This window comes from Salmo salar, chromosome ssa14 (genome assembly GCF_905237065.1).
Source record: "Salmo salar chromosome ssa14, Ssal_v3.1, whole genome shotgun sequence".
In the NCBI taxonomy this organism is placed as follows: Eukaryota; Metazoa; Chordata; class Actinopteri; order Salmoniformes; family Salmonidae; genus Salmo; species Salmo salar.
The window spans coordinates 56,025,135-56,052,838 of NC_059455.1; the positions used below are offsets into that span (position 1 = coordinate 56,025,135).

At 40.2% G+C, this 27,704-nt stretch overlaps 1 protein-coding gene across 3 annotated transcripts; it reads left to right on the forward strand.

Annotated features, from left to right (window-relative positions):
• The first annotated feature begins 2,455 nt into the window (after positions 1–2,455).
• LOC106569770 (upstream stimulatory factor 2) lies at positions 2,456–27,588 on the forward strand. 3 transcript variants are annotated; one of them, XM_014141368.2, is made up of 11 exons: positions 2,456–2,850; positions 16,718–16,758; positions 16,872–16,984; positions 17,270–17,389; positions 17,552–17,702; positions 18,887–18,974; positions 19,251–19,295; positions 19,974–20,032; positions 24,224–24,318; positions 24,553–24,681; positions 24,987–27,588. In XM_014141368.2, exons 1-11 carry the CDS (start codon positions 2,813–2,815, stop codon positions 25,074–25,076), a joined length of 969 nt encoding a protein of 322 aa, XP_013996843.1. In that variant the 5' UTR covers positions 2,456–2,812; the 3' UTR covers positions 25,077–27,588. The 3 variants fall into 3 exon arrangements, with proteins under 3 accessions (XP_013996843.1, XP_013996842.1, XP_013996844.1); XM_014141367.2 differs by lacking the exon at positions 2,456–2,850 and having other exon boundaries at positions 16,677–16,758; XM_014141369.2 differs by lacking the exons at positions 2,456–2,850; positions 19,251–19,295 and having other exon boundaries at positions 16,677–16,758.
• Positions 27,589–27,704: the final 116 nt, after the last annotated feature.

The following is a 27,704-nucleotide window of genomic DNA, read 5'->3' on the forward strand; positions in this document are numbered from 1 at the left end:
CAATTATTGCATATACTGTAGCCTTTCAAATCACTGTTGTTGAACCAGATCAGAACACCTTCGAGGACCACATTCAGGCACGGACTGAGAAGGATGTGGAGGTTTTTGACCAGGTAAAAATGATTGTCCGCTGTTAATTTATTTTCTGGCCCTCCAAGAGATATGTAAGAAATGTATTTGTAATATGGAATATAATTGCATATATTCCTGTTATCAATCAAGGTGAGACTGAATCGACAAGGCACAGGAGAAACAGAAGGAGAGCTACTGGAGGAGAATCAAGGAGATCAAGTGCTTCGACATCCGGGCAAATTACTTGCTTTGGAAGAAGGAAGAAAGGAAGGCAAGACCTGGGGACCAGCTTATGGTAGGCTATCCCTTCCAAAACTGTTGAAAAGTGCATATCTCCCATTTACAACACTGCACTAATCCATCAAATTTTCTCACAGTAAAATGTAACCTGTGTGTTTGCTTGTTTATGTCTCTGTTTCCTACCCTGTTCCCTTTAACTCTGGACCGTTTTTTTCTAGGAGCTAGGGGTTCTGCCCAACACCCAGACGTGGATCCACCTGATGTCCTCCATTACCAACCACCCTCCAACTTTTCATTACATGATCTACAGCTACTGTTATTGTCATGTTATTATCTGCCAAGAAAGTTTTCTTGCTCTATCATACTGGGCGCATAATATGTGAGATAACACTAGTACTACAAACACTCAGAACAAAGAGAGCAGCCCTGGACTTTTCAGTCTCCCTCTTCAAGTCCCCCTTCAGACACTGGCTGCCTGTTGAAAACAAATGACAGGCATAACCTCCCACCCACACAGCAACCACCTCCTCTATATTCCACGCACCAGAATTTAGTATTTTAGTCTATGATTGCCATGTGAGTGTAAAAAAAAAATGACACAACTGTACCCAAAAAATATCAACGTTTATATATAAAAATCTTAAATACTGCCAGGTTGGTTTTCACAGCTGTTTCACAAGGTGTTCATTATTGTAAGTTGTAAGGTATCCGTTGATGGTATTTATTAGTTCCAGCAGCCTAGTGGTTAGAGTGTTGGACTAGTAACTGAAAGGTTGCATGATCGAATCCCCAAGCTGACAAGGTAAAAATCTGTCATTCTGCCCCTGAACAAGGCAGTTAACCCACTGTTCCTATGCCATCATTGAAAATAAGAATTTGTTCTTAACTGACTTGCCTAGTTAAATAAAGGTAATTCTTTTTTTAAAATAAATAAATATCGTAGGACCTACAATAGATACATATATATTCAACTACAAGGGTGTACTAATGAGCTATGCAAGAAATTATATTATTTCAGTGTAATAATAGGGCAGGTTAAAATACTGACTTTGTGATCTGTAAGGTAAGTAACATTAATGTGTCAAGCAGATGACACATTTTCTTTGCTATTTCCGAAATGTTGCAACGTTTAAGACATGGATGTCATGTTGTTGTAACGTTAACAAGATGCCCAAAAGTAGTTAGAAGTAATGTTTTCATTTTATTAGCTAAACACAACTCGTTTAAACAGCTAAATTGTTGCGGAAATCAGCCTTATTTGCATAGCAGGGAAGAAGAGAACATAATTTAGGCTGTAATGATCTCCAAAATTCAAATCATTAGGTCATCATACCATTGATACAGCAACAAAAGTGACCGCAGGACACTTTTTGGCTGGGGGCCATTATTTGGCATGACAGGCCTACAACCTCCAGGGGACCCACAACCCCCCAAAACAATGTCTGTTGGCCCTTACAAAAAAATATAGCAGTTTTATAACTGCAATAAAAGTGCAGTAACTGCAGTCGACTGTGGTATATTGGACGCAGTAATTGTGGAATAACTGCAGCGTTCTGTATTTATACTGCACTCTGACTGCAGTTACACAGCAAAATTACTGCAGTAAAATAAACGTATTTTAGAAGCAGTATTTCTTTGACAGCAAACTTTTTTGGTAATGGGGGCTGTGGAGCTCAGGGACCCCAGGGCATGTGCACAACATGTTCATTAGGTAATCAAGTTAGGCTGCTGATTTCAATTGCACTAGGCACTGTGCTTGACTATGGCAGGAGCTCACCTGAGCTGAGTACCGGCACCCCAAATGTTATACTCCTTGAGCTTCTGTTCCTCTTATGGAATATTAGCTCAAAAGTATTGTGGAGCTCCTGCACCAAAATACAAACAGTACATAGACCCAACATGAATACCGGCACCTATTTCAGTCAGTCCAGCACTGACTACACAAACTTTTGTTCAAGGCTGAGCAAGAATGATTCGGATACAATACTTTAATTAAACAAGTTCAGCGGAATCAAGAGTCAACCCGTGTTTAGAATAGACTCCACTCCATACTTTATTATCCACAACGACAAGGCAACTTTAGACGCAGCCTTGCGGATGGATACATTTAACACCACTATGAGTGCAAATAGCCCAACCAGGGAACAATCAATAAAACATTTATAGAAAGGTACAAAATAAACCAGTTAATCACGAAAATATCTGCCCAATTCCCATCTATAAATCCGACGGTAAATTTCCTTAGAAGCTTTAACAGTAGCCAATTCTGACACCCGAATCTCGCATTTTCCAAGAAGAGGCAACGTGATAGAGTCAAAAGAACACACAGAACGACAACACCTTCCAGCTCTGCAGCGGTCTCCATTTTAACTCTTTGCCCGTCGGTACCTCACGTGTTCTGGACGGTCTTTCTCACATGACCCTTGTTTGTCCCCGTGATCAGTACTTCCAACTCCATATTTCAGTGTCGCTGAATATCACATTTTAAACTGTAACCTTCATGGATATGCATGAACAGAGTTTGGACAGCTCTACAGGGTAAGAAAACGCATTCTACGCTCACCGCTCGCAATAGCTTCACAGGCCTAGGCACCATCTTTGCAACACATTAGCGCTAGCTATATGAACTAATGTTTTATTTCCAGTAATATATTTTGTTTTGTAAATCCAATGCATAAGACCAATATCTTTTAACGTGCTTTTCATTCAGTTATTATTTCTATGGTTTATTTACTCGACTCAGTCAAACGAGACCAGCGACAGTCTTGTAGGTCAGCTATGTAGCTGTAACTGTCAAATTATTACAACCGTTTTAATGTCAGTGATGTGATTAGAAAGTGTATGATGTCGCTTTTTTTGTTGTTGAGAAATGCATCAAAATAAGATTCATAATAATGCACGATTTATATACACAACTTCTTCTATACTTCTCAGTGTTACGTCAGTAAAAAAAAGTACATTATCCTCCTGTGATTTGTTTGTTTGCAACCCATAATGATGAACAGCAATGATAATATCACTAGTGGTTACATGAAACTGGCTACATTTGAATAATGCATTTGTTTCAATGATTCCATTATATAATTTTGCAATATTCCACTATTGGCTTAATAACAATTTATCTTCATTTGTAAAGCGCGTTCTCTCACACCCAAGGCGCATACAATCCATGAAAGCTTTTCTGAACAGCACGGTCTTGAGCTGTGCTTCAGAGACTGCAGTCATAATAATGTTTTAGCCTCCGTTCGAAGGATGAAGTGGACCAATTTGTCAACGTTTTTGAAGTGGAGGGAAAGTTGAAAGTCTAGTGTTGACCTGCTGATGCATGCAAATTGTATTCTGATTACAAAACAAAAACGTGTTTTCGTTTGATGGCTAACATCAGCCAATATGCGTCAATTTTACTCATTCAATTTTAGCAGTCTAGTATGGTGACGAGGCCACTTTTCGAATGTCACCTTTTTTTCCGCTAACACAACGCCAGGGGCACTCTTGCTACTGATATCAGTGTACAGTAACACGGAACCCAAACCGGCTGCGCGCGTGCGCCATTGTGCATACATTTATTTTGTCCCCCTACACTCTGAACCAATGACATTCATTTGGGGACAGGTCGAAAAGCATTAAACATGTATGGCAATTTAGCTAGTTAGCTTGCTGTTGCTAGCTAATTTGTCCTGGGATATAAACATTGAGTTGTTATTTTACCTGAAATGCACAAGGTCCTCTACTCCGACAATTAATCCACACATAAAACGGTCAACCGAATCGTTTCTAGTCATCTCTCCTCCTTCCAGGTTTTTTCATCTTTGAACTTATGTGGTGATTGGCATCTACACTTTCATAGTATTACCACGACAACCGGCAAAACAGTTTGTCTTTCAATCACCCATGTGGGTATAACCAATGAGGAGATGGCACCTGCTTCTATAAACCAATGAGATGGGAGAGGCAGGACTTGCAGCGCGATCTGCGTCAGAAATAGGAATTACTTCTATTTTAGCCCTAGGCAACACAGACGTTTGTTGGCGCATGCGAGCAGTGTGGATGCAATAATTGAATAACATGTATTCCTAAATGTATTTTGCAACGCTCGTGCACGCGACGCGAGTGGTGTAGTCAGGGTATAAGAAGTACACAGTAATGCGCGGATTGACTCCTAACCCGCAGTCTCCTGTTATATCCGCAGGGCTGACTGTTTTAGGGTCATTAGGCTAAATATTGTGTGGATGAAGGGCAGGCGGGTTGAATAAAGAGAAAACAATACATAAAAAAAGTTCATAAATGTATAATATTGTGGAATTTTTATCTATAGGCTACCTTGAGGTTTTTCTTTAATTATGTTTGGCTATCTGGCATTGGTGCGTAAGCCTAAACTTTAGGGCCTAACTACGCAGAACGCCAAATACCCAACACGCCAATCCCCAAATGCTTTTGGGAACGGCAGAAAAAGTTAATGCTGTTTTTTGGAAGCAAAAAGCAGAACGTCGGAGTTTAATTCAATATTAGAAAAGCTGTGAAATGGAAAGTTGAAAATAAAGAGAAGGGAGGGCAAGAAAAGGAATGTTTGGGAAATATTTGTTGAAGTGGTAAGAGGATGATACCATTGCCGGTGTTGTGCCGAAAATCTCCCCCCTGCCAGAATCCCCCCCCTCTTTGCGTGAACACGCACGCACTCAAATCAAATCAAAGTTTATTTGTCACGTGCGCCGAATACAACGGGTGTTAATTCATTTTGGTTGCCTATCCTGACGTGAAGTTTGTTCTATAGAAAGTATTTGACTATGATGTGTGCAACTGAAAGTATTTGACTCTAGCCACAAATTTAAGGAAATTAGAAAGCCCATTTTCTTGCCTGCCGAAATCCCCCCCCTTCTAATTTCCTTAATTTTGTGGCTAGAATCAGATACTTTCTGTGGCACACATAAGAGTCAAATACTTTCTATAGATCAAACTTCATGTCAGGATAGGCAACCAAAATTAATAATTAATGTACAGTTGACGTCGGAAGTTTACATACACTTAGGTTGACGTAATTAAAACTCATTTTTCAACCACTCCACAAATTTCTTGTTAACAAACTATAGTTTTGGCAAGTCGGTTAGGACATCTACTTTGTGCATGACACAAGTAATTTTTCCAACAATTGTTACAGACAGATTATTTCACTTATAATTCACTGTATCACAATTCCAGTGGGTCAGAAGTTTACATGCACTAAGTTGACTGTGCCTTTAAACAGCTTGGAAAATTCCAGAAAATGATGTCATGGCTTTAGAAGCTTCTGATAGGCTAATTGACATAATTTGAGTCAATTGGAGGTGTACCTGTGGATGTATTTCAAGGCCTACCTTCAAACTCAGTGCCTCTTTGCTTGACATCATGGGAAAATCAAAAGAAATCAGCCAAGACCTCCAATTGTAGACCTCCACAAGTCTGGTTCATCATTGGGAACAATTTCCAAACGCCTGAAGGTACCACGTTCATCTGTACAAACAATAGTACGCAAGTATAAACACCATGGGACAACGCAGCCGTCATACAGCTCCTAGAGATTAACGTACTTTAATGTGAAAAGTGCAAATCAATCCCAGAACAACAGCAAAGGACCTTGTGAAGATGCTGGAGGAAACGGGTACAAAAGTATCTATATCCACAGTAAAACAAGTCCTATAGCGACATAACCTGAAAGGCTGCTCAGCAAGGAAGAAGCCACCTCTCCAAAACTGCCATAAAAAAGCCAGACTACGGTTTGCAACTGCACATGGGGACAAAGATCATACTTTTTTGAGAAATGTCCTCTGGTCTGATGAAACAAAAATAGAACTGTTTGGCCATAATGACCATTGTTATGTTTGAAGGAAAAAGGGGGAGGCTTGCAAGCCGAAGACCACCATCCCAACTGTGAAGCACGGGGGTGGCAGCATCATGTTGTGGGTGTGCTTTGCTGCAGGAGGGACTGGTGCACTTCACAAAATAGATGGCTTCATGAGGATGGAAAATTATGTGGGTATATTGAAGCAACATCTCAAGACATCAGTCAGGAAGTTAAAGCTTGGTTGCAAATGGGTTTTCCAAATGGACAATGCCCCAAACATACTGTCAAAGTTGTGGCAAAATGGCTTAAGGATAACAAAGTCAAGGTATTGGAGTGGCCATCACAAAGCCCTGACCTCAATCCTATAGAAAATTTGTGGGCAGAACTGTGTGCGAACAAGGAGGCCTACAAACCTGACTCAGTTACACCAGCTCTGTCAGGAGGGATGGGCCAAAATTCACCCAACTTATTGTGGGAAGCTTGTGGAAGGCTACCCGTAATGTTTGACCCAAGTGAAACAATTTAAAGGCAATGCTACCAAATACTAATTGAGTGTATGTAAACTTCTGACCCACTGGGAATGTGATGAAAGAAATAAAAGCTGAAATAAATCATTCTCTCTACTATTATTCTGACATTTCACATTCTTAAAATGAAGTGGTGATCCTAACTGACCTAAGACAGGGAATTTTTACTAGGATTAAATGTTAGGCATTGTGAAAAACTGAGTTTAAATGTATTTGGCTAAGGTGTATGTAAACTTCCAACTTCAACCGTATTTATTTTAGCATCTTAAGAGAATGTGAATGCACAGTTATACATCTGTAAAGGTGCCATGTTTGTCAGCATCATAAAAGCTGATAGTATTCCAACCACACAAAATAGGCCTATTCATCCAAGCCGAACAGAAATCTTATCAGAAACATTTTCACAGATTTCTCTTTCTTTCTTGTTCTTTTGGGGGGGGGAAGTTGTTGCATTTTCATTAGGGCTGTGACGGTAATTGAATAACCGTGTAACTGACGGTTATGGATGAAGCCCGCCATGAATATAAAATAACCGTCAAAACCATTTTAAATAGGCCTACATGCATTTGAGGATTTATTTTATGTTAACTTCATTTTCATGTAGATAAACATGACCTAATAGCGGGAGTGTTTACTAATGACAAAAGCAATTGTTTTGCTAACTTAGTCTGGCTATTAAACGTACTATGTCTCCTCTTTCCAACTTTCCTTTGATGCTTGAGCAGCTCATCCCTAGATGCACGGGGTGTAGAGCACTATAGGGGGGAAAAAAATTGTGTGGACTTTGTTTTATTCAATGCACATTTTCATTGCTCACTGGTAAATAAATCGGCCTTAAAAAAAAAAAAAAAAGTTTGTCTGACTTCATTAATTATTCAACAGCAGTCGACAAGGTTGTTCTGGCTATGTGGCCTATAATGCGCAAATTTTGTGTCAAGTGGACACGTGCCATCCTCTCCAACCTGGCATGGTATTATTTGATACAGAATCTTTTCTTCAATTGATAGACTGGCCGATATACCACCCTAGGTGAGACAAAAAAAATCCTATCCCCACAAAGTAGAATACCGTTAATCCCTGTCATTTGTTTACATACATTTCTGTTAATGCATGTATTAATTACAGTAATATACACATCTCATTGTCAGAGTGGAAACGTTGTTTGCAGAGTTCACAACCTGCTACACTTGTGAGAAACAAGTTTTGGTTTATTTCATATCATAATTTACACGCTCCATGTGAGAGCAAGGAGCATGTCTCTGGTTTCTCTATCCTGTTAGTGTTGATGGCACGCAAGTGCCTGAGCACACATAAAAGTATCTGGCCTGCTTTTTGTAAATGTCAAATGTAGGAAAGTGCCCAATCAGTATCGCTGATAAATATGCTGTTGCGTGTATTTGTTTCTTTTAATGATTGTCAATGTCATCTTCATACTATAGCATAGCTGTCGCCTTCATCATTGTGCTCTAGCAAGTTCTTCTGGGTGACTGGAACCTGACCTCGGTTGTCAGTTGAACTGTGTTTCCTCTGACACATTGGTGCGGCTGGCTTCTGGGTTAAGCGGGCGGGTGTTAAGAAGCGCGGTTTGGCGGGTCATTTTTCAGAGGACGCATGACGAAACCTTTGCCTCCCGAGCCCGTTGGGGAGTTGCAGTGATAAGACAAGATCTAAATTGGAGAGAAAAAGGGGTGTAAAAAAAATTATAGAATGACAGAAGAGAGGTTAATAAAACAAATAGCTTACTAAATTGGTTGAAATTATATGCAGAAACATATCACAATCAGTCACAACACAATCCTGCACCCCCGTCAAAAAAATAGTTCTGCCGTCTCTGACTAGCCTACAGTGCATTTTCTATATTAACGGGTTAGGGTTGGGTGCGGGCTGCCAATTTTCACTTTTTCACATTTAGTCTGATGGTTGCAGATCGCTTATTAGCAATTGCGGGCAGGTGAACAAATGGCTGACTCATGCACCGCTAGTACACACAGTCACTCATAGTGCAGCGAATAGGTGAAATAATTGTTCCATTTTATGATAAAAGTATCAGACTTGGTACATTAATACTACATACATTAAGGAACATTTTAAAGATTGGAGGCAGTATGGGAAGCTTGTCAGTTAATCTGGATGTCCTGTTTGAAGAAAAATAGGGTAAAGTCATTCCAAACAATATAAAAATTACTTTGTAATGTTAACTACCCACTAAATAAACCGCACAGATAATATACACAATAATTATCATCATAAAGTACTCTTAAGACCTTCATGGAGGTCACATCAAGGTCATTTTGACCATAGACCAGCGGTTATAGGGGATTTTTTTTTTTTACTTTGATAGAGCCACCAAATTTCACACACAACTAGGGCATGTCTAAATAAGTATTTTGGGCTATAGTGCCATCACAGATTTTGTCCTTTACTCCCCTGGCGGTCACTTCCAATGTGGCCGCTGAAAAATAGGCAAAGAAACCCAAGATGGGGGAACTTGTTGGATAGATTTCACCAGGGATACTCTGCTATAGTCAGAGAGCAAGCAGACACCAATGTTCCAATATGTATTAAGGACATGTGGTTGGACATGGTGAAGTTGGATTTGTTTGTGGTTCTATAACAATGGAGAGACATTATAAGCAGGTTGCATAACATAATGTAAAGGTAATAAGGATGAATCTATTAAACCAAAGGCACAATGCCTTGACTTTTTCCACATTTGGTGACGTTACAGCCTTATTCTAAAAAAATATATATATATATATATATATATATATATATATATATTTAATTCCGTCATCAATCTACACGCAATACCCCATAATGAAGACCAAATGCAATTGATTGGACATTATTTGGAAAGGCACACAGAGAGATCCTTGATGAAAACCTGCTCCAGAGCGCTCAGGACCTCTGACTGGGGTGAAGGTTCACCTTCCAACAGGACAATGCACTAAGCACACAGCCAAGACAACGTAGGAGTGGCTTTGGAACAAGTCTCTGAATGTCCTTGTGTCCCAGCCAGAGTCCGGACTTGAAACTGATCAAAAATCTCTGGAGAGACCTGAAAATAGATGTGCAGCGACGCTCCCCATCCAACCTGACAAAATCAAGGGGTCTGAATACCTTCCGAATGCACCGTATCTCAAATAAGGAAATTACATGACATCATAATGTTATGACTTAGGCTCCTAAACATTTTTTTTGGGGGGGTTTATCAGGGCAGGCCTTATAATGTGACAGGTCTGTGGCATTGAGAGAGAGTCAACAGGTGAAATCAACTTAGTTGATCAAGTACATTTCAGTAGTATGCTGCTCCAATCTGAGGGCTTTTGTACAGGTGCCAACCAGCTGCATGGGGCCGTTGTGGACACGATTCACATGGCCATATCTCCTTAAATAATTGGTACATACAGCCCAATGATGGCTTAAAATGTTTGAGGGGGGTCTGGAAAACAAAATAAGATGCCATATATACATATCCTTAAATGTTTTTGTAGAAAAGTGGTGAAAATGTGTGCAAAAAAAAAAGGCTGGTTCTAGTAGTTCACATGTAAACACTTTAAAAAGTATGGGTGTTCGCTGAAGCCTATTGATTGCAATGATACAGTTGAAGTCGGAAGTTTACATACACCTTAGCCAAATACATTTCAATTCCTGACATTTCATCCTAGTACAAATTCCCTGTCTTAGGTCATTTAGGATCACCACTTTATTTGAAGAATGTGAAATGTCAGAATAATAGTAGAGCGAATGATTTATTTCAGCTTTTATTTCTTGCATCACATTCCCAGTGGGTCAGAAGTTTACATACACTCAATTAGTGTTTGGTAGCATTGCCTTTAAATTGTTTAACTTGGGTCAAACGTTTCGGGTAGCCTCCAACAAGCTTCCCACAATAAGTTGGGTGAATTTTGGCCCATTCCTCCTGACCGAGCTGGTGTAACTGAGTCAGGTTTGTAGGCATCATTGCTCACAAATTTTCTATGGGATTGAGGTCAGGGCTTTGTGATGGCCACTCCAATACTTTGACTTTGCTGTCCTTAAGCCATTTTGCCACAACTTTAGAAGTATGCTTGGGGCATTGTCCATTTGGAAGACCCATTTGCGACCAAGCTTAAGCTTTCTGACTGATGTGTTGAGATGTTACTTCATTATATCCACATAATTTTCCGGCCTCATGATGCCATCTATTTTGTGAAATGCACCAGTCCCTCCTGCAGCAAAGCACCCCCACAACATGATGCTGTATCCCCTGTGCTTCACGGTTGGGATGGTGTTCTTCAGCTTGCAAGCATCCCCCTTTTTCTTCCAAATATAACAATTACGTTTACATTTTAGTCATTTAGCAGACGCTCTTATCCAGAGCGACTTACAGTAGTGAATGCATACATTTCAATTCATTTCATAAATTTTTTTTCTGTACTGGCCCCCCATGGGAATCGAACCCACAACCCTGGCGTTGCAAACACCATGCTCTGAGCCACAGGGAGGCCATGGTCATTATGGCCAAACAGTTGTATTTTGTTACATCAAACGAGAGGACATTTCTCCAAAAAGTACGATCTTTGCCCCCATGTGCAGTTGCAAACCGTAGTCTGGCTTTTTTATGGCAGTTTTGGAGCAATGGCTTTTTCCTTGCTGAGCGGCCTTTCAGGTTATGTCAATATAGGACTCGTCTTACTGTGGATATAGATAATTTTGTACCTGTTTCCTCCAGCATCTTCACAAGGTCCTTTGCTGTTGTTCTGGGATTGATTTGCACTTTTGGCACCAAAGTACGTTCATCTCTAGGAGACCGAACGTGTCTCCTTCCTGAGCGGTAGGACGGCTGCGTGGTCCCATGGTGTTGCGTACCATTGTATCTACAGATGAACGTGGTACCTTCAGGCGTTTGGAAATTGTTCCCAAGGATGAACCAGACTTGTGGAGGTCTACTATTTTTTTTCTGAGGTCTTGGCTGATTTCTTTTGATTTTCCCATGATGTCAAGCAAAGAGGCACTGAGTTTGAAGGTAGGCCTTGAAATACATCCACAGGTACACCTCCAATTGACTCAAATTATGTCAATTAGCCTATCAGAAGCTTCTAAAGCCATGCCATCATTTTCTGGAATTTTTCCAAGCTGTTTAAAGGCACAGTCAAGTTAGTGTATGTAAACTTCTGACCCACTGGAATTGTGATACAGTGAAATAATCTGTCTGTAAACAATTGTTGGAAAAATGACTTGTGTCATGCACAAAGTAGATGTCCTAACCGACATGCCAAAACTATAGTTTGTTAACAAGAAATTTGTGGAGTGGTTGAAAAATGAGTTTTAATTACGTCAACCTAAGTGTATGTAAACTTCCGACTTAAACTGTGTTTGATATATATATATATATATATATATATATATATATATATATACATACACACACACACACACACACACACACACACACACACACACACACACACACACACACAGCGTTCTGCAGCGATACGCCGTCCCATATATTATTCCCACCCGTTGACATTTTGCTGTGTTACAGTCTGATTTTAAAATGGGTTACATTGACATTTTTGTATGTTTAATAAAAAATGTGAAGCTGAAATGCCTTGAGTCAACAAGTATTCAACCCCTTTGTTATGGCAAGCCTAAATAAGTTCAGGAGTAAAAATTTGCCTAACAAGTCACATAAGATTAATTGATTCTGTGTGCAATAATAGTGTTATACATGATTTTTGAATGACTACCTCATTGCTGTAGTCCACACATACGATTATCTGCAAGGTCCCTCAGTCGAGCAGTTCATTTCAAACACAGATTCAACCTCAAAGAGCAGGGAGGTTTCCAATGCCTCGCAAAGAAGGGCACCTATTGGTAGATGGGTAAAAAATCATAAAACCATTGAATATCCTTTTGAGCATGGTGAAGTTATTAATTACACTTTGGATGGTGTATGAATACACCCAGTCTCTGCAAAGATACAGTGGTCCTTCCTAATTTAGTTACCAGAGAGGAAGGAAACCACTCAGGGATTTCACCATGTGGCCAACAGTTAGAGTTTAATGGCTGTGATGGGAGAAAACAACTAAGGATGGATCAGTAACATTGTACACTACCGGTCATAAGTTTTTGAACAACTACTCATTCAAGGGTTTTTCTTTATTTTTTACTGTTTTCTACATTGTAGGATAATAGTGAAGACATCAAACTATGAAATAACACATATGGAATCGTGTAGTAACCAAAGAAGTGTTAACATCTAGACGTTCCGCTAGCGGAACACCTGCTCCAATATCCAATGATGGGCGTGGCGCGAAATACAAACTCCTCGAAAATCCGATTACTTCAATTTTTCAAACATATGACTATTTCACACCATTTTAAAGACAAGACTCTCCTTTATCTAACCACACTGTCCGATTTCAAAAAGGCTTTACAACGAAAGCAAAACATTAGATTATGTCAGCAGAGTACCCAGCCAGAAATAATCAGACACCCATTTTTCAAGCTAGCATATAATGTCACAAAAAACAAAACCACAGCTAAATGCAGCACTAACCTTTGATGATCTTCATCAGATGACACTCCTAGGACATTATGTTATACAATACATGCATGTTTTGTTCAATCAAGTTCATATTTATATCAAAAACCAGCTTTTTACATTAGCATGTGACGTTCAGAACTAGCATTCCCGCCGAACACTTCCGGTGAATTTACTAAATTACTCACGATAAACGTTCACAAAAAACATAACAATTATTTTAAGAATTATAGATACACAACTCCTTTACGCAATCGCGGTGTCCGATTTTAAAATAGCTTTTCGGTGAAAGCACAGTTTGCAATATTCTGAGTAGATAGCTCGCCATCACGGGCTAGCTATTTTGACACCCACCAAGTTTGGTACTCACCAAACTCAGATTTACTATAAGAAAAATTGGATTACCTTTGCTGTTCTTCGTCAGAATGCACTCCCAGGACTTCTACTTCAATAACAAATGTTGGTTTGGTTCCAAATAATCCATAGTTATATCCAAATAGCGGCGTTTTGTTGTGCGTTCAAGACACTATCCGAAGGGTGACGCGCCCGGCGCGTTTCGTGACAAAAAAATTCAAAATATTCCATTACCGTACTTCGAAGCATGTCAAACGCTGTTTAAAATCAATTTTTAATGCGATTTTTTTTTTTTTTTTATTTTTCGTAAAAAAGCGATAATATTCCGACCGGGAGTCGTTGTTTTCGTTCAAAGACTGAAAATATAAACATGGAGTCGTCTCGTGCACGCGTGCGCCTGTCTCATTGTTCTCAGATCGACCACTTACCAAATGCGCTACTGTTTTTCAGCCATGGCCTGCAAAGTCATCATTCAACGTTCTGGCGCCTTCTGAGAGCCTATGGGAGTGTTAGAAAATGTCACGTCACAGCAGAGATCCCCTGTTTTTGATAGAGATGACAAAGAAGGCCAAGAAATGGTCAGAGAGGGCGCTTCCTGTTTGGAATCTTCTCAGGTTTTGGCCTGCCAAATGAGTTCTGTTATACTCACAGACACCATTCAAACAGTTTTAGAAACTTTAGGGTGTTTTCTATCCAAATCAAACAATTATATGCATATTCTAGTTACTGGGCAGGAGTAGTAACCAGATTAAATCGGGTACATTTTTTATCCGGCCGTGCAAATACTGCCCCCTATCCATAACAAGTTAAACAAATCAATGTATTTTATATTTGAGATTCTTCAAATAGCCACCCTTTTCCTTGATGGCAGCTTTGCACACTCTTGGCATTCTCTCAACCAGCTTCATGAGGTAGTCACCTGGAAGGCATTTCAATTAACAGGTGTGTTTTCTAAAGTTAATTTGTGGAATTTCTTTCCTTCTTTCCAACTGGGTGGGGGGGTATACAGAATATAGCCCTATTTGTTAAAAAGACCAAGTCCATATTATGGCAAGAACAGCTCAAATAAGCAAAGATAAACGACAGTCCTTCATTACTTTAAGACATGAAAGTCAGTGAATACGGACATTTTCAAGAACTTTGAAAGTTCCTTCAAGTGCAGTCGCAAAAACATCAAGCGCTATGATGGAACTGCCTCTCATGACCGCAACAGGAATGGAAGACACAGAGTTACCTCTGCTGCAGAGGATAAGTTAATTAGAGTTACCAGTCTCAGAAATTGCAGCCCAAATAAATGCTTCACAGAGTTCAAGTAACAGACACATTTCAACATCAACTGTTCAGAGGAGACTGTGTGAATCTGGCCTTCATTGTCAAATTGCTGCAAAGAAACAACTACTAAAGGACACCATTAAGAAGTAGAGACTTGCTTGGGCCAAGAAACAAGAGCAATGGACATTAGACCGGTGGAAATTTTTCCTTTGGTCTGGAGTCCAAATTGGAGATTTTTAGTTCCAACCGTCTTGTCTTTGTAAGACGCGGTGTGGGTGAACGGAGGATCTCCGCATGTGTATTTCCCACCATAAAGCATGGAGGAGGAGGTGTTATGGTGTGGGGGTGCTTTGCTGGTGACACTGTCTGTGATTTTATTTAGAATTCAAGGCACACTTAACCAGCATGACTACCACAGCGTTCTGCAGCGATACGCCATCCCATCTGGTTTGGGCTTAGTGGGACTATAATTTGTTTTTCAACAGGACAATGACCTAACACACCTCCAGGCTGTGTAAGGGCTATTTGACCAAGAAGGAGAGTGATGGAGTGCTGCATCAGATGACCTGGCCTCCACAATCCCCCAACCTCAACCAAATTGAGATGGTTTGGGATGAGTTGGACCGCAGAGTGAAGGAAATGCAGCCAACATGTGCTCAGCATATGTGGGAACTCCATTAAGACTGTTGGAAAAGCATTCCAGGTGAAGCTGGTTGAGAGAATGCAAAGCTGTGTTTGCAAAGCTGCCATCAAGGCAAAGGGTGGCTATTTTGAAGAATCTCAAATATAAAATACATTTTGATTTGTTTAACACTTTTTATGGTTACTACATGATTCTATATGTGTTATTTCATAATTGTGATGTCTTCACTATTATTCTACAATGTAGAAAATAGTAAAAATAAAGAAGACCGGTAGTGTAGTTACTTCACAATACTAACCTAATTGACAGAGTGAAAAGAAGGAAGCCTGTACAGAATAAAATAAATATTCGAAAACATGCATCATGTTTGCAAAAAGGCACTAAAGTAATACTGTAAAAAATGTGGCAAAGCAATTTGCTTTCTGTCCTCAATTCAAAGCGTTATGATTGTCAAATCCAATACAACACATTAGTGACTACCACTCCATATTTTCAAACATAATTTGTATGCTTGGAATCATTAAGGACTGGGGAGTTTTTCAGGATAAAAAAATAAACAGAATGGAGTTAAGCAACAATAAAATCTGTAATAAGTCAATGGGTAGGAATACTTTCTGAAGGCAGTGTAATATAATATTCTGTTTTGTGTACATTTTAAGAAACATTACACCAAACCTTCCCTATACACGTAACTTTTTATGTAAAATCCCATGGGAATGTATTATGTCCTGGTGGCTTTTGGTCGACAGGGGGTAATGGACAAAATATATGATGGCTCTAGCCAGAAATACTTCTTTAGACATGCCCCAGCTGTGTGTGAAATTTGGTGGCTGTATCACAAAGTCCACAATTTTTCCGGTAGACACTGGACTATGATCAAAATAACCTCAATATGACCCCCATGAAGATCTTAAAGCTATTTTATTATCAGAATTATTGTCTTTATTATCTGTGGGCAGATAAAAACGTTGTTTGGAATGATTTTACCCTATTTTCTTTTAACAGGAAATCCGATTGGCAGCCATTTATTAAAATGGCCGCCCTGGTTGACTGACATGCTTCCCAGACTGCCTCCAATCTTTAAAATGTTCCTTAAGGTATTTAGTATTAGTGTGTCAAGTTTGATACTTGTATCATAAAGTGGAACGATCTTGGTATATTACGTTCTTATCTGCTGGACTATTATTAATTAGCTTATAGCACACAGCTGATCAATTGAATATGAGTGTTTATAACAAAAAAATCCCTTCTCTTTCCATCAGTCACGAGAAACAGGAAACAGAGGAGATTCTCCAACTGGAAGGTAGGTATCGGGGTGTGTGAAATTTACTCCGTTCAAACGGGTAATTATGGAATTTGTGTGTGTGAGAGCGCTTAAGTGTGGGTTCTAACATGCTCGTGTGTTTTTCTCAAAAGGTGTGGGGACGGAGGAGCAGACTGCAGTTACCATAGAGAGTGTACAGCAGGCCGCAGCTTTTGCGGATCATAATGTTCAATATCAGTTCCGCACAGAGAACAGTGGAGGACAGGTAAGCTCAATCAATGACCTAGGCAATTTTGAACACACACAGTTCTTACTACCACAGTAACACAAAATCCACCTCGTCTGGATGAACAAATAACAAGAAGAATCTGTAGATTATGTGTCAATTATTTTGTCTGTATATTCTGTTTATTGTTGTTAGCACCATTTCTCCAGGTCAAATTCCTGGTACATGTCAAATGTACTTGACGAAGAATCAGAATAAACTTTATATCTGGAATGTTTGGCATACTCCTGTCCTGACCTCTCCCCTTGACTTTCTTCACTCCAGGTGACCTATCGTGTGGTCCAAGTGACAGATGACCAGCTAGAGGCAGCAGGCGACGGGACTGGGGCAGTCAGTGTGGTTTCCACTGCTGCATTTACTGGAGTACAGCAAGCAGTGGCACAGGTGTGTGTGTGTGTGTGTGTGTGTGTGTGTGTGTGTGTGTGTGTGTGTGTGTGTGTGTGTGTGTGTGCATGAGTTTGTTTGTGTGTGGGCATGGCATACCCTATCATCTTAGGGGAGTAGTGCTGTCTAATTTGCCTTTTCTCTCTCTCGGCTGTCATTCAGAACCCCTTCAGTAATGGGGGTAGTCCAGCGGGGGAGACGGTGGGAGGGGAAACGCGTTTTGCCTATTTCCCTGCTGCCACAGTCAGTGTCAGTGATGGGGCAGCCACAGCAGTGTCGGTGCAGGCTGACCCAACACTCACACAGGCCGGAGGTGAGTAGCCACCAATCCTAGTATGAAACCCACATATAGTGTAACCATTCACTAGTGCAGCTCATACATAGCATTATGTTATTATATTGAACAAAGATATACTGTATACATATAATCATTTTTTTTTTTTTTACTTTCATTTGTAACCCTCTCTTCTGAGTTACAATCAGTTTTAACCTAGTATCTTGGCGTTGGAGTATGTGGTCTGTAGTCAGAATGTGAAGTTTAATGTGTGTATAACCGTAAATAATGTAGTGCAGTGCCTCCACCTAATAAGTAATGTACCGCTAAAGGTATATATTTACAGGGGAAAAAGCCACAAATAGATATCCCCTTGAACTATGATAAAGAATGATCACAACAAACAAGATGTACAGTCATTCTTTATTATTAAAGTCAAGACATTTCAATCCAAAGCTCAAGCTTGAATCAAGTTATTAACCAAAAATGATCAACATCATTTCAATTACATCTATGTACACTTAATTAGTAAGGACCTGATACTCACAGCCCTAAATCCAGATCGTGACTGATGAGAAGCGAACGGGCCAGTGGCTGTCCCATTCAAACACGGTAGATAAAAAGTCCCTCTTCTGAAAAGGATAAAAACACAGTACTCCTCGAATAATCGAGACTGGTCCCAATGTAGCTAATTATATAGCTACAGTTTATCGCTTGTTTTACCACAACCAGTAGCTAACGTTACTGAAATCACCCAGAGCTCAGTCTCTCACAGCACCTGTCTGTCGAGCCTCTGAGCGGCGAGAACAAGCAGAAATCATCCAATGATAGTTGAACCAAAAACAAATCCAATGCTGTCCTCACGGTGATCTGGGATGCGGGACTAGCTAAGAGTTCATCACTTTGGTTTACTCAGACCGCATTACAACAGCTTTTTAAAGCAATAGCTAAAACAATGAAATATCCATTTTGCTAGCTCACGAAGTTCACAGGGTGGTTCTCCCTTCACTCTCTCACATGTCTAACTGTTGCCTTGCAATGGTCCAGCTCCAAAATATGTCCCACATGCAACACAGTAAATAATTGTCTGTAAAAATACATATATTTGACTGAATATAGTTTTGACTATTGCCTTTATCTCAATAGGGCCAGAGATGTTAAGTCACAATAGTCTTTCTTGGGAATAAATATAAATCCCCGATTTGTACTACCTCTGACACTAGGTCAGTTCTATGTGATGATGAGCCCACCTGATGTGTTGCAAGCTGGCACGCCAAGGACCATTGCCCCTCGCACACACACCTACACCACGTGAGTACGGCTTCACCTGCCACACAGTTTAGTGTTCCATACACATTCTTCACACCCCACTGCTCCCCCATCTATGTGGTTCATCTCACTTCTCCCTCCCAACTCCACATTGGAATGGACTTTCCCTAGCTAAACCTTCAGGAAATTATCACCTCTTTGTATTTACCCGCCAATTTTGGCATGATTGGTTTGTGATTGTGTTTATCATGATAAAACATTCAAAAGAAATCAAAACGTGAGAAAACAAAAACTGTCCCACTTACCTGCCATCCTTAGAGACCACGGTGAAAATGAGATACTACAGCATGGCAGTTCAAACTGGTGAGGACTACTTTCGCTCACATCCTCTAAAACTAACCCCCTCTCCTCCCATCCTTGGCAGATGTGTGGTGAATCCACTAGTTGTGATGAATCGTATGTCTTAGTGTACCTGTCAGGTGAATGTGATGTGTGCGTGTGTATATAGCTTTGGGTTATAGGTTCACCGAAGGAGTCTTCTTCAGTGGGGCGAGGAAACGTCTAGGGAATACTTTATTTGGATAGTCCATCCATAGATACTCTACAGTCAGTAACATTTCAGCTAACAATCTACTAACCCTAGCCCTATCCCTTATCCTAACCCTAAACTTAAGCCTTACTTTAACCATAGCCATAACCATTAGCAAGCAGTTGCTTATCAATAGATCATTTGTTGATAGTATGATGGATTCATGCAGGTCCCATGTGACACAGTTGCTAGAGCCTGGCACTTGCAATGCCAGAGTTGTTGGTTCAATTCCCGAGGGGGGCCAGTACAAAAAAAGTATGAAAATGTATGTACTCACTACTTACTGTAAGTCGCTCTGGATAAGAGCGTCTGCTAAATGACTGACTAAAATATTACATTTGCGTAATGTATATGAATACACAGTCAATTTGTTTGTTTTTATGAGTGCGGATTTTACAGTGCTTAACGGTGACAAAATGTTATCATTTATTTGTCATTGTCTCTCTTTGCAGGAAGATGGATGGTCCACGGGCACCTAGGGATGAGAGAAGGAGAGCACAACACAATGAAGGTAAACTGATTTAAAAAAGTATTTATCTGGCAAATGGAAACTTGAAAGTAAAAGTTCAGATTTACCATGGGCATAGAGAGAAAAAGGAGGAGCCTTAAGAAATGTTTTTTTGTATAATAAAAAAATTACACTGAACAAAATTATAAATGCAACATGTAAAGTTTTGGTCCCATGTTTCATGAGCTGAAATAAAAGGCCCTAGAAATGTTCCATGCGCACAAAAAGCGTATTTCTCTAAAATGTGCGCAAATTAGTTTACATCCCTGTGTGGCTAATCAAGAAACTGATTAAACAGTATGATCATTACACAGGTGCGCTTTGTGCTGGGTACAATAAAAGGCCACTCTAAAATGTGCAGCTTTCTCACAAAAAATGCCACAGTTGGCTCAAGTTTTGAGGGCGCTTGCAATTGGCATGCTGACTGCAGGAATGTCCACCAGAGCTGTTGCCAGATAATTGAGTGTTCATTTCTACCATAAGCCGCCTCCGACATCGTTTTAGAGAATTTATCAGTACATTCAACCGGCCTCAACCGCAGACCACGTATAACCACGCCAGCCCAGGACCTATACATCCAGCTTCTTAACCTGCAGGATTGTCTGAGACCAGCCACCTGGACAGCTGGTGAAACTGTGGGTTTCTGAAGCATTTATGCACAAACTGTCAGAAACCGCATCGGGAAAGTTCATCTGCATGCTCGTCATCCTCACCAGGGTCTTGATCTGACTGCAGTTCAGTGTCATAACAGACTTCAGTGGGCAAATGCTCTCCTTCGATGGCCACTGGCAAGCTAGAGAAGCTCTTCACGGATGAATCCCGAGTTTCAACTGTACTGGGCAGATGGCAGACGTGGCGTCGTGTGGGCGAGCAGTTTTCTGATATCAACGTTGTGAACAGAGTGCCCCATGGTGGCTGAGCGGTTATGGTATGGGCAGGCATAAGCTACAGACAAAAAACACAATTGCATTTTATCGATTGCAATTTTAATGCACAGAGAGATACCATGACGAGATCCTGAGGACAATTGTTGTGCCATTCATATGCCGCCATCACCTCATGTTTCAGCGTTATAATGCACAGCCCCATGTCACAAGGATCTGTACACAATTCGTGGAAGCTGAAAATGTCCCAGTTGTTTCATGGCCTGCATAATTACCAGACATGTCACCCATTGAGCATGTTTGAGATGCTCTGGATTGATGTGTACAATGGCGTGTTCCAGTTCCGGCTAATATCCAGCAACTTCGCACAGCCATTGAAAAGGAGTGGAGCAGCATTTCACAGGCCACTATCAACACGCTGATCAACTCTATATGAAGATGACACGCTGAATGAGGCAAATGGTGGTCACACCAGATACTTACTGGTTTTCTGATCCATGCCCCTCCTCCTTTTATTTATTTTTTTTTAAATCTGTTACCAACAGATGCATATCTGTATTCCCAGTCATCTGAAATCCATAGATTAGGGCCTAATGAATGTATTTCAATTGACTGATTTCCTTATATGAACTGTAACTCAGTAAAATCTTTGAAATTGTTGCATGTTGCGTTTTTATATTTTTGTTCAGTTGAGTATATTGTGTAAATGGTGTTGACCCGAGGCTTAATCCCTCTGTTCGTTATGTGATCTTGTATTGAAACCTTAGCTCCTTCAAATTATTAAGATATGGCATTATTAGAGTGCTATCTGAAAGCCACTAATAACATATCATTCACATACTGTCAACACTCATTACATTTAGCATCAACTGATAAACCATGAGTACCATTAAATCTTTCCATTTTATCACTGTCTTTGTTAGTTTCGGTAGTCTCCATATCTATTTCCTTCAACTCAGATCCTTATACTCTTCCCAATAGGAAAACCCTCTCAATCACTACTGATAATGCACACGGATCACTCTCAAACAATGTTTTGCTTTTACCCCTATTGTAAGGTTTAATGGATGGGGGATGCCATTGTCCCCTTTTACATTTTAGTCTACCTTAGCAATGTTACTCTATATATTTATTACCAATTTCCATTGGATGTTCACTTTCTGCCTCACGCTCATTAAATGTTTAAATGTCTATTATTATGAGATTTAATATGACCGAAATTATAAAATACATCGGCCAATTCAGAAAGGGAGAGACATTTTTTAAGGTAGCTCTTGAGACTTGAATTTCTTTCTGGGATCAACATTTATTATAACTGGGCTAGCACTGCCTAACAGTCCACTGTCAAAGAAGTGCTCTGTCCATAAGGCTTCTGGTACCTGAGACAGAATCGACTGAGAGACAGAGCCAGTTTCCCACTCCGTCTTGTGGAGTGGTTAAATTTAGCCTACTCAATAATTGGTTTAGAACTTCATTGTTGGGGATATCAACGAAAACTCCATCAGGAGTACAATAAATTGTAGCCATAAGTTAACAAGTCTACCTATTAAGTTAAAAGGTTGCGTGGGTGAATACAGAAAATCATGTTCAACATTCAATGGTCCTATTGAACAGGGCATGGGTTTTGTTTCAGAATGCATTACCAGGGTGGTATTTCTTTAATTCTTTACGAAGGCTCTGATTAACATGGCAATGATATTTTTCATTGGAAGCTGTTTAAAAAGCATAGAACATGTGCCAACCTTTGTCTAAGACTTTATTTCCCAGACCCTTTAGACTGTCATACAGTGCTTTAACCTTATCATGATCAAATAATCCGTAAAGGGGCCACTGACCATTTCTCCGAATACTTTTTACACCACCTACGTACGTCTAGGTGTGGGTGCGCAAGTGTATATTGTTGTATTGTTTTCTCTTTTTGTTTTGTTTTTACTTTTATAAAATCTCTAGTAACCCATTATACACACATACAATTTCATCTCTCTTTATCCAACTACGTCTCTCAACCGACACAATTCTACCAACTTCATTAACCGTACCTTCAATGCAGTCCAACCGATTCCTGCTGTAAAGTAGTCTAAACTATTTATATTCAATGTAGGCTATCCGATTCCTACTAATACATACAGTATCACAACTAAATTTTCCCTTATTACCAATCAAACAATTTGTTAACTTCCTGTAATTACCTTCAACCTTCTCACTTACAGTGCATTTGGGAACTATTCAGACCCATTGACTTTTTCCAAATTTTGTTATGTTACAGACATTCTTAAATTGATTACATAGTTTTTTTCCCCTCATCAATCTTCCATACAAAAATGGAAATATCACATTTTACATAAGTTTTCAGACCCTTTACTCCAGTACTTTCTTGAAGCACCTTTGGACAGCGATTACAGCCTCGAGTCTTCTTGGGTACAAGCTTGGCACACCTATATTTTTGGGAGTTTCTCACATTCTTCTCTGCAAATCCTCTCAAGCTCTGTCAGGTTGGATGGGGAGTGTCGCTGCACAGCTATTTTCAGATCTCTCCAGAAATATTGTATCGTGTTCAGGCTCTGGCTGGGCCACTCAAGGACATTCAGAGACTTGTCCCGAAGCCACTCCTGCGTTGTCTTGGCTGTGTGCTTTAGGGTCATTGTCCTGTTGGAAGGTGAACCTTCGCCCCAGTCTGAGGTTCCTGAGTGCTCTGGAGCAGGTCCATCTAGTCTCCTAGCCGCTGCAAAACATTCCCACAGCATGATGCTGCCACCACCATGCTTCACCGTAGGGATGGTGCCATTTTTCCTCCAGACGTGACGCTTGGCATTCAGGCCAAATAATTAAATCTGGGTTTCATCAAACCAGAGAATATTGTTTCTCATGGTCTGAGAGTCCTTTAGGTGCCATTTGTCAAACTCCGAGCAGGCTGTCATGTGCCTTTTACTGAGGAGTGGCTTCCATCTGTCCACTCTACCATAAAGGCCTGAATGGTGGAGTGCTGCAGAGATGGTTGTCCTTCCAGAAGGTTCTCCCATTTCCACAGAGGAACTCTGGAGCTGTCAGAATGACCATCGGGTTCTTGGTCACCTCCCTGACCAAGGCCATTCTCCCCCGATTGCTCAGTTTGGCCGGGCGGCCAGCTCTAGGAAGAGTCTAGAATAAGCCTGTAACATGACAAAATATGGAAAAAGTCAGGGGGTCTGAATACTTCCGAATGCACTGTATCCCTTGAAGTTACAACAGCTCACCCCAGATTCTACCACCACAGGAGTATGGCTCATGCTTTAGCTTTGACAACTAAAATATGTGATTATTGTGTTTGCAGTGGAAAGACGGAGAAGAGACAAGATCAACAACTGGATTGTCACCCTCTCAAAGATCATCCCAGACTGCAACATAGACAGTACTAAGACTGGAGCAGTGAGTGTGATCAATTTGCCTATAGAGATTAAGTCCCATAGAACCAACTTTATCAGGACACAGATTAAGCCTAGTCCTGGACTAGAAAACATGCTCAATGGAAACTCTCCATTGAAATAGGTTTTTAGTCCAAAACTAGGCTAAATCTGTGTCTGCGAATCTGACCCGCAATTGCAGATTGTTCGAAATCATGATTTCTTATAATAGAAGTAATGTGCAACCTCTTCTCTCCAGAGTAAAGGAGGGATCCTGTCGAAAGCGTGTGACTACATCCGGGAGCTGAGACAGAATAACCAACGATTGCAGGACAGCTTCAAAGAGGTGTTGAGAGTTCAGGCAGACAACGAGCTACTCAAACAACAGGTACACACTTATATGTGTAACTCGCACCTTCCACTATGCTGTCTGTGTCAACATCAAGTCGAATGTATTCATTGGTTCACATTGTAACAAAACATTTTACAACAGAAAAATGTTGCTACGAAAAAGATAATTGCTTATTGGACAAGTTTTTTTTAGTCCCTCCCTGTTTGCATTTGTTTGGTAATTTTTTATGCCTATGTATGAAGGTCTTATAAAAGGCCTACATAGAAGCGTCTTCTCACATTTGGTAGTGTTGGCATTTGGTTGTTAACATTGTTTAATTGCGACGCTCTGTCATGTTATAGATTGAGGAGATGAAGAATGACAATGCACTGCTTCGAGCTCAGCTACAACAGCACGGCATAGAGATCAATGGCGATACAACACCACAGTGATCGACTGGACACACACACACACACACACACACACACACTCTCTCACTTACTCACTGGTAAAATACAAATACTTATAGAATACATGAAAGTACACATGCTCACGTGCATGCATCATCAGAAATTGCCACGCATACACACAGAACAGAGGGCTTGAGAGGAAGAAGTGGACTGCTGACTGATCAAACCTCTTCTAACCCCCACACCCACACACTCTCTTCCAAGGCTGAAAGCTGAAATTCATGACTCTGTAACTAAATGACTTCCCCACCTCTGCTCAAAGAATAGCCAACTCTTCAAATGTTGTGCATTCACCTGACTGTTTTTGTTATGGACAATGACAATTCATATTTACTCTGTTTTAACCTTCTGTTTTCCATAGCTTTTTTGGGGCTTTTGTTGTGAGTTATACTACCGTGTCTGACATGAATGAATCCTTTTGTTTGTCATTTAATGTATTAGTTTACAATGAATGTGTATGCAGAATTAAAAGACAGTGGCAGTAGGGATCATAGTGCAAATATAGGGCTGAACTTTGCTGTTCCATTTTCCCTTCGAGATTACAAACCATGGTAGACAAATCAGGTACCTTCATCCTTTGATGCTCACCATTTCAAAGGGTTGTTTCATTGTTAAGTGGAGGCAGATGAGAGAATACTGATTAAGCTGTTTTAAAGGGCTGCGATGTAAAGGTATGGTTGTTGTATTGACACTAGGCCTGACATTGCAGACTATCGGGGCAGTAGGTGATAGCATAGCTCAGGTCATTAGGACAATATATAATATTGGTTCCCAAATTCATTTCAGTCCCATCTACTTTGCTTAATTTCTCATATCTCTTGTGTTGTCCCATCTGGTGCACAGTAAATCATTTAACCTGAATATCAGTTTCACTATATGGTAATGATGCATATTGGGCATTAAATCATTGTATGTATCTGCTTGTGATAGGTCACTTACCGGTATTCAATACATTAATTGGAGCATGTGTCAGCGTTGCCATGTATAAGATGATAAATGTCCCTGAGTCTCTATGACAGGGGATGTTCATTTACAGGCATTCAATTCAAATTTGGGACACTGGGTAACTCAACTCAATATTGAGGATCTGAGGGAGAGTTATATATTATGGATTTTCACCATGTCCTCCAGTAATTTAAAAGTTTGGGAACCAGTGCTATGAAGGATAATTTTAGTATATCCCAGGTCAGCAACTGCTTCAAGGAATTGTTTGTGAGTGAAGGTTGTCAGCATCCTTGTTTTATCTCCACTGAAAGCAATCACAGCATGGCATTCTAACCACTGGCAAGATGTATTCCAATTGTACAATAACATTTCAATGTTTATACCATAGCATTGACACAATTATTGGATTGGTTCTGTAGTAAGGTGGAGGTGCATTTTCAAGAGCTATATGCCCAATTCCAAGTCGATCCCTAGGCCCTACACTTGGATTGGATAGGTAAGCAATGTGGTGTTTGCTCCACCTTGCATTCTGATTGGTTAGGTGACATTTTCCGTATTGCTTACATCATATCCTTTTAGGTCTACACTAGTGCCTTGGGGATAGAGGCAAGAGGTGGGTTTGGAATTGAGCTGCAGTCTTAAAGGATTGGTTCAGAATTTCTTTACCAAATCTGTTTTGATGTAAAGTGCAAATTGTAGAGGGGTCCAGATATTCTAGCGATTTCACTTGGTTTTGAGAAACTTGGACCACCCGCAATAGACTTCCTCATTGCTCGTTCTGTAGTATGCTGCTTCTCCATGTAGCCCGCTCAGCACAGCTGGTAGGGGAAATGGCTTGAGTCTAATAAAATGGAATATATTGTTGCAGATAAAGTTGAAATTGTGTTATTGCGAAGTGTACAACATCTAAAGACCTGCATCACTATACTGAGAGTGTGGCCATTTCTGAAAGGATGCATTTTTCCGTAGCTCCTATACTGCAGAACGAGCAATGAGAAAGTCTATCATGGGTGGTCTAAGTTTCTCAAAACCAAGTGAAATTGTTAAAGTGGACACTTATATAACATACTATTTACATTAATAAAATATTTGTTCAGAAATGGTGGAGCAATCCTTTACCCCCTTATAAAAAAATGTGGGGGCATCTTGTCTGTTTAAAACACCTTATCCAGGGGAGTGGCTAACCTAATGTTTACTACTCGCTATAATTATCCCTATCTGGCTCGAAGGACCATGAAAAGAGTGGTCCTTTGAGACCGATAGGGACAACAATATACTATATAACTGAAACAAATATGGACAACAGACTTTAGTTTCATTAGCATGAGCTAGCAGGGAGAATATAGTTGCCATGTAATTTTGAACTTGTAGGTCAATTTGTCTTGTATTGCCAATAGGGCTGTCCCCGACTGGGAAAAAAAAAAACTCTTGGTCCACCAAGAATCAGCTTTTCTTTCGACCAGTTGATTGGTCAAACATTTTTAAACATTTATTTTTCCATATATAGACACACCCAATCTGTTTTAATAAAATCTATTATATGCACTGAGCTTGTCTGATGCTTTAAGACACAAATGACTCAAGAGGGAGCCAGAGATAAAGATAAGGGAAAAAAATGTTCTGATTCTCCTCCTCCCGCTGCTGCTGGCCTTTGCAGATTCTGCC

What these genes read in the sequence shown, in the direction of transcription:
- LOC106569770 (XM_014141367.2), top strand. Translation starts at nt 16,677, where the DNA reads ATGAGTGTTTATAACAAAAAAATCCCTTCTCTTTCCATCAGTCACGAG. An exon ending in CAGAGAACAGTGGAGGACAG is followed by an intron (nt 16,985 to 17,269) that starts GTAAGCTCAATC and finishes TCTTCACTCCAG; the next exon opens with GTGACCTATCGTGTGGTCCA. An exon ending in CGCACACACACCTACACCAC is followed by an intron (nt 18,975 to 19,250) that starts GTGAGTACGGCT and finishes TGCCATCCTTAG; the next exon opens with AGACCACGGTGAAAATGAGA.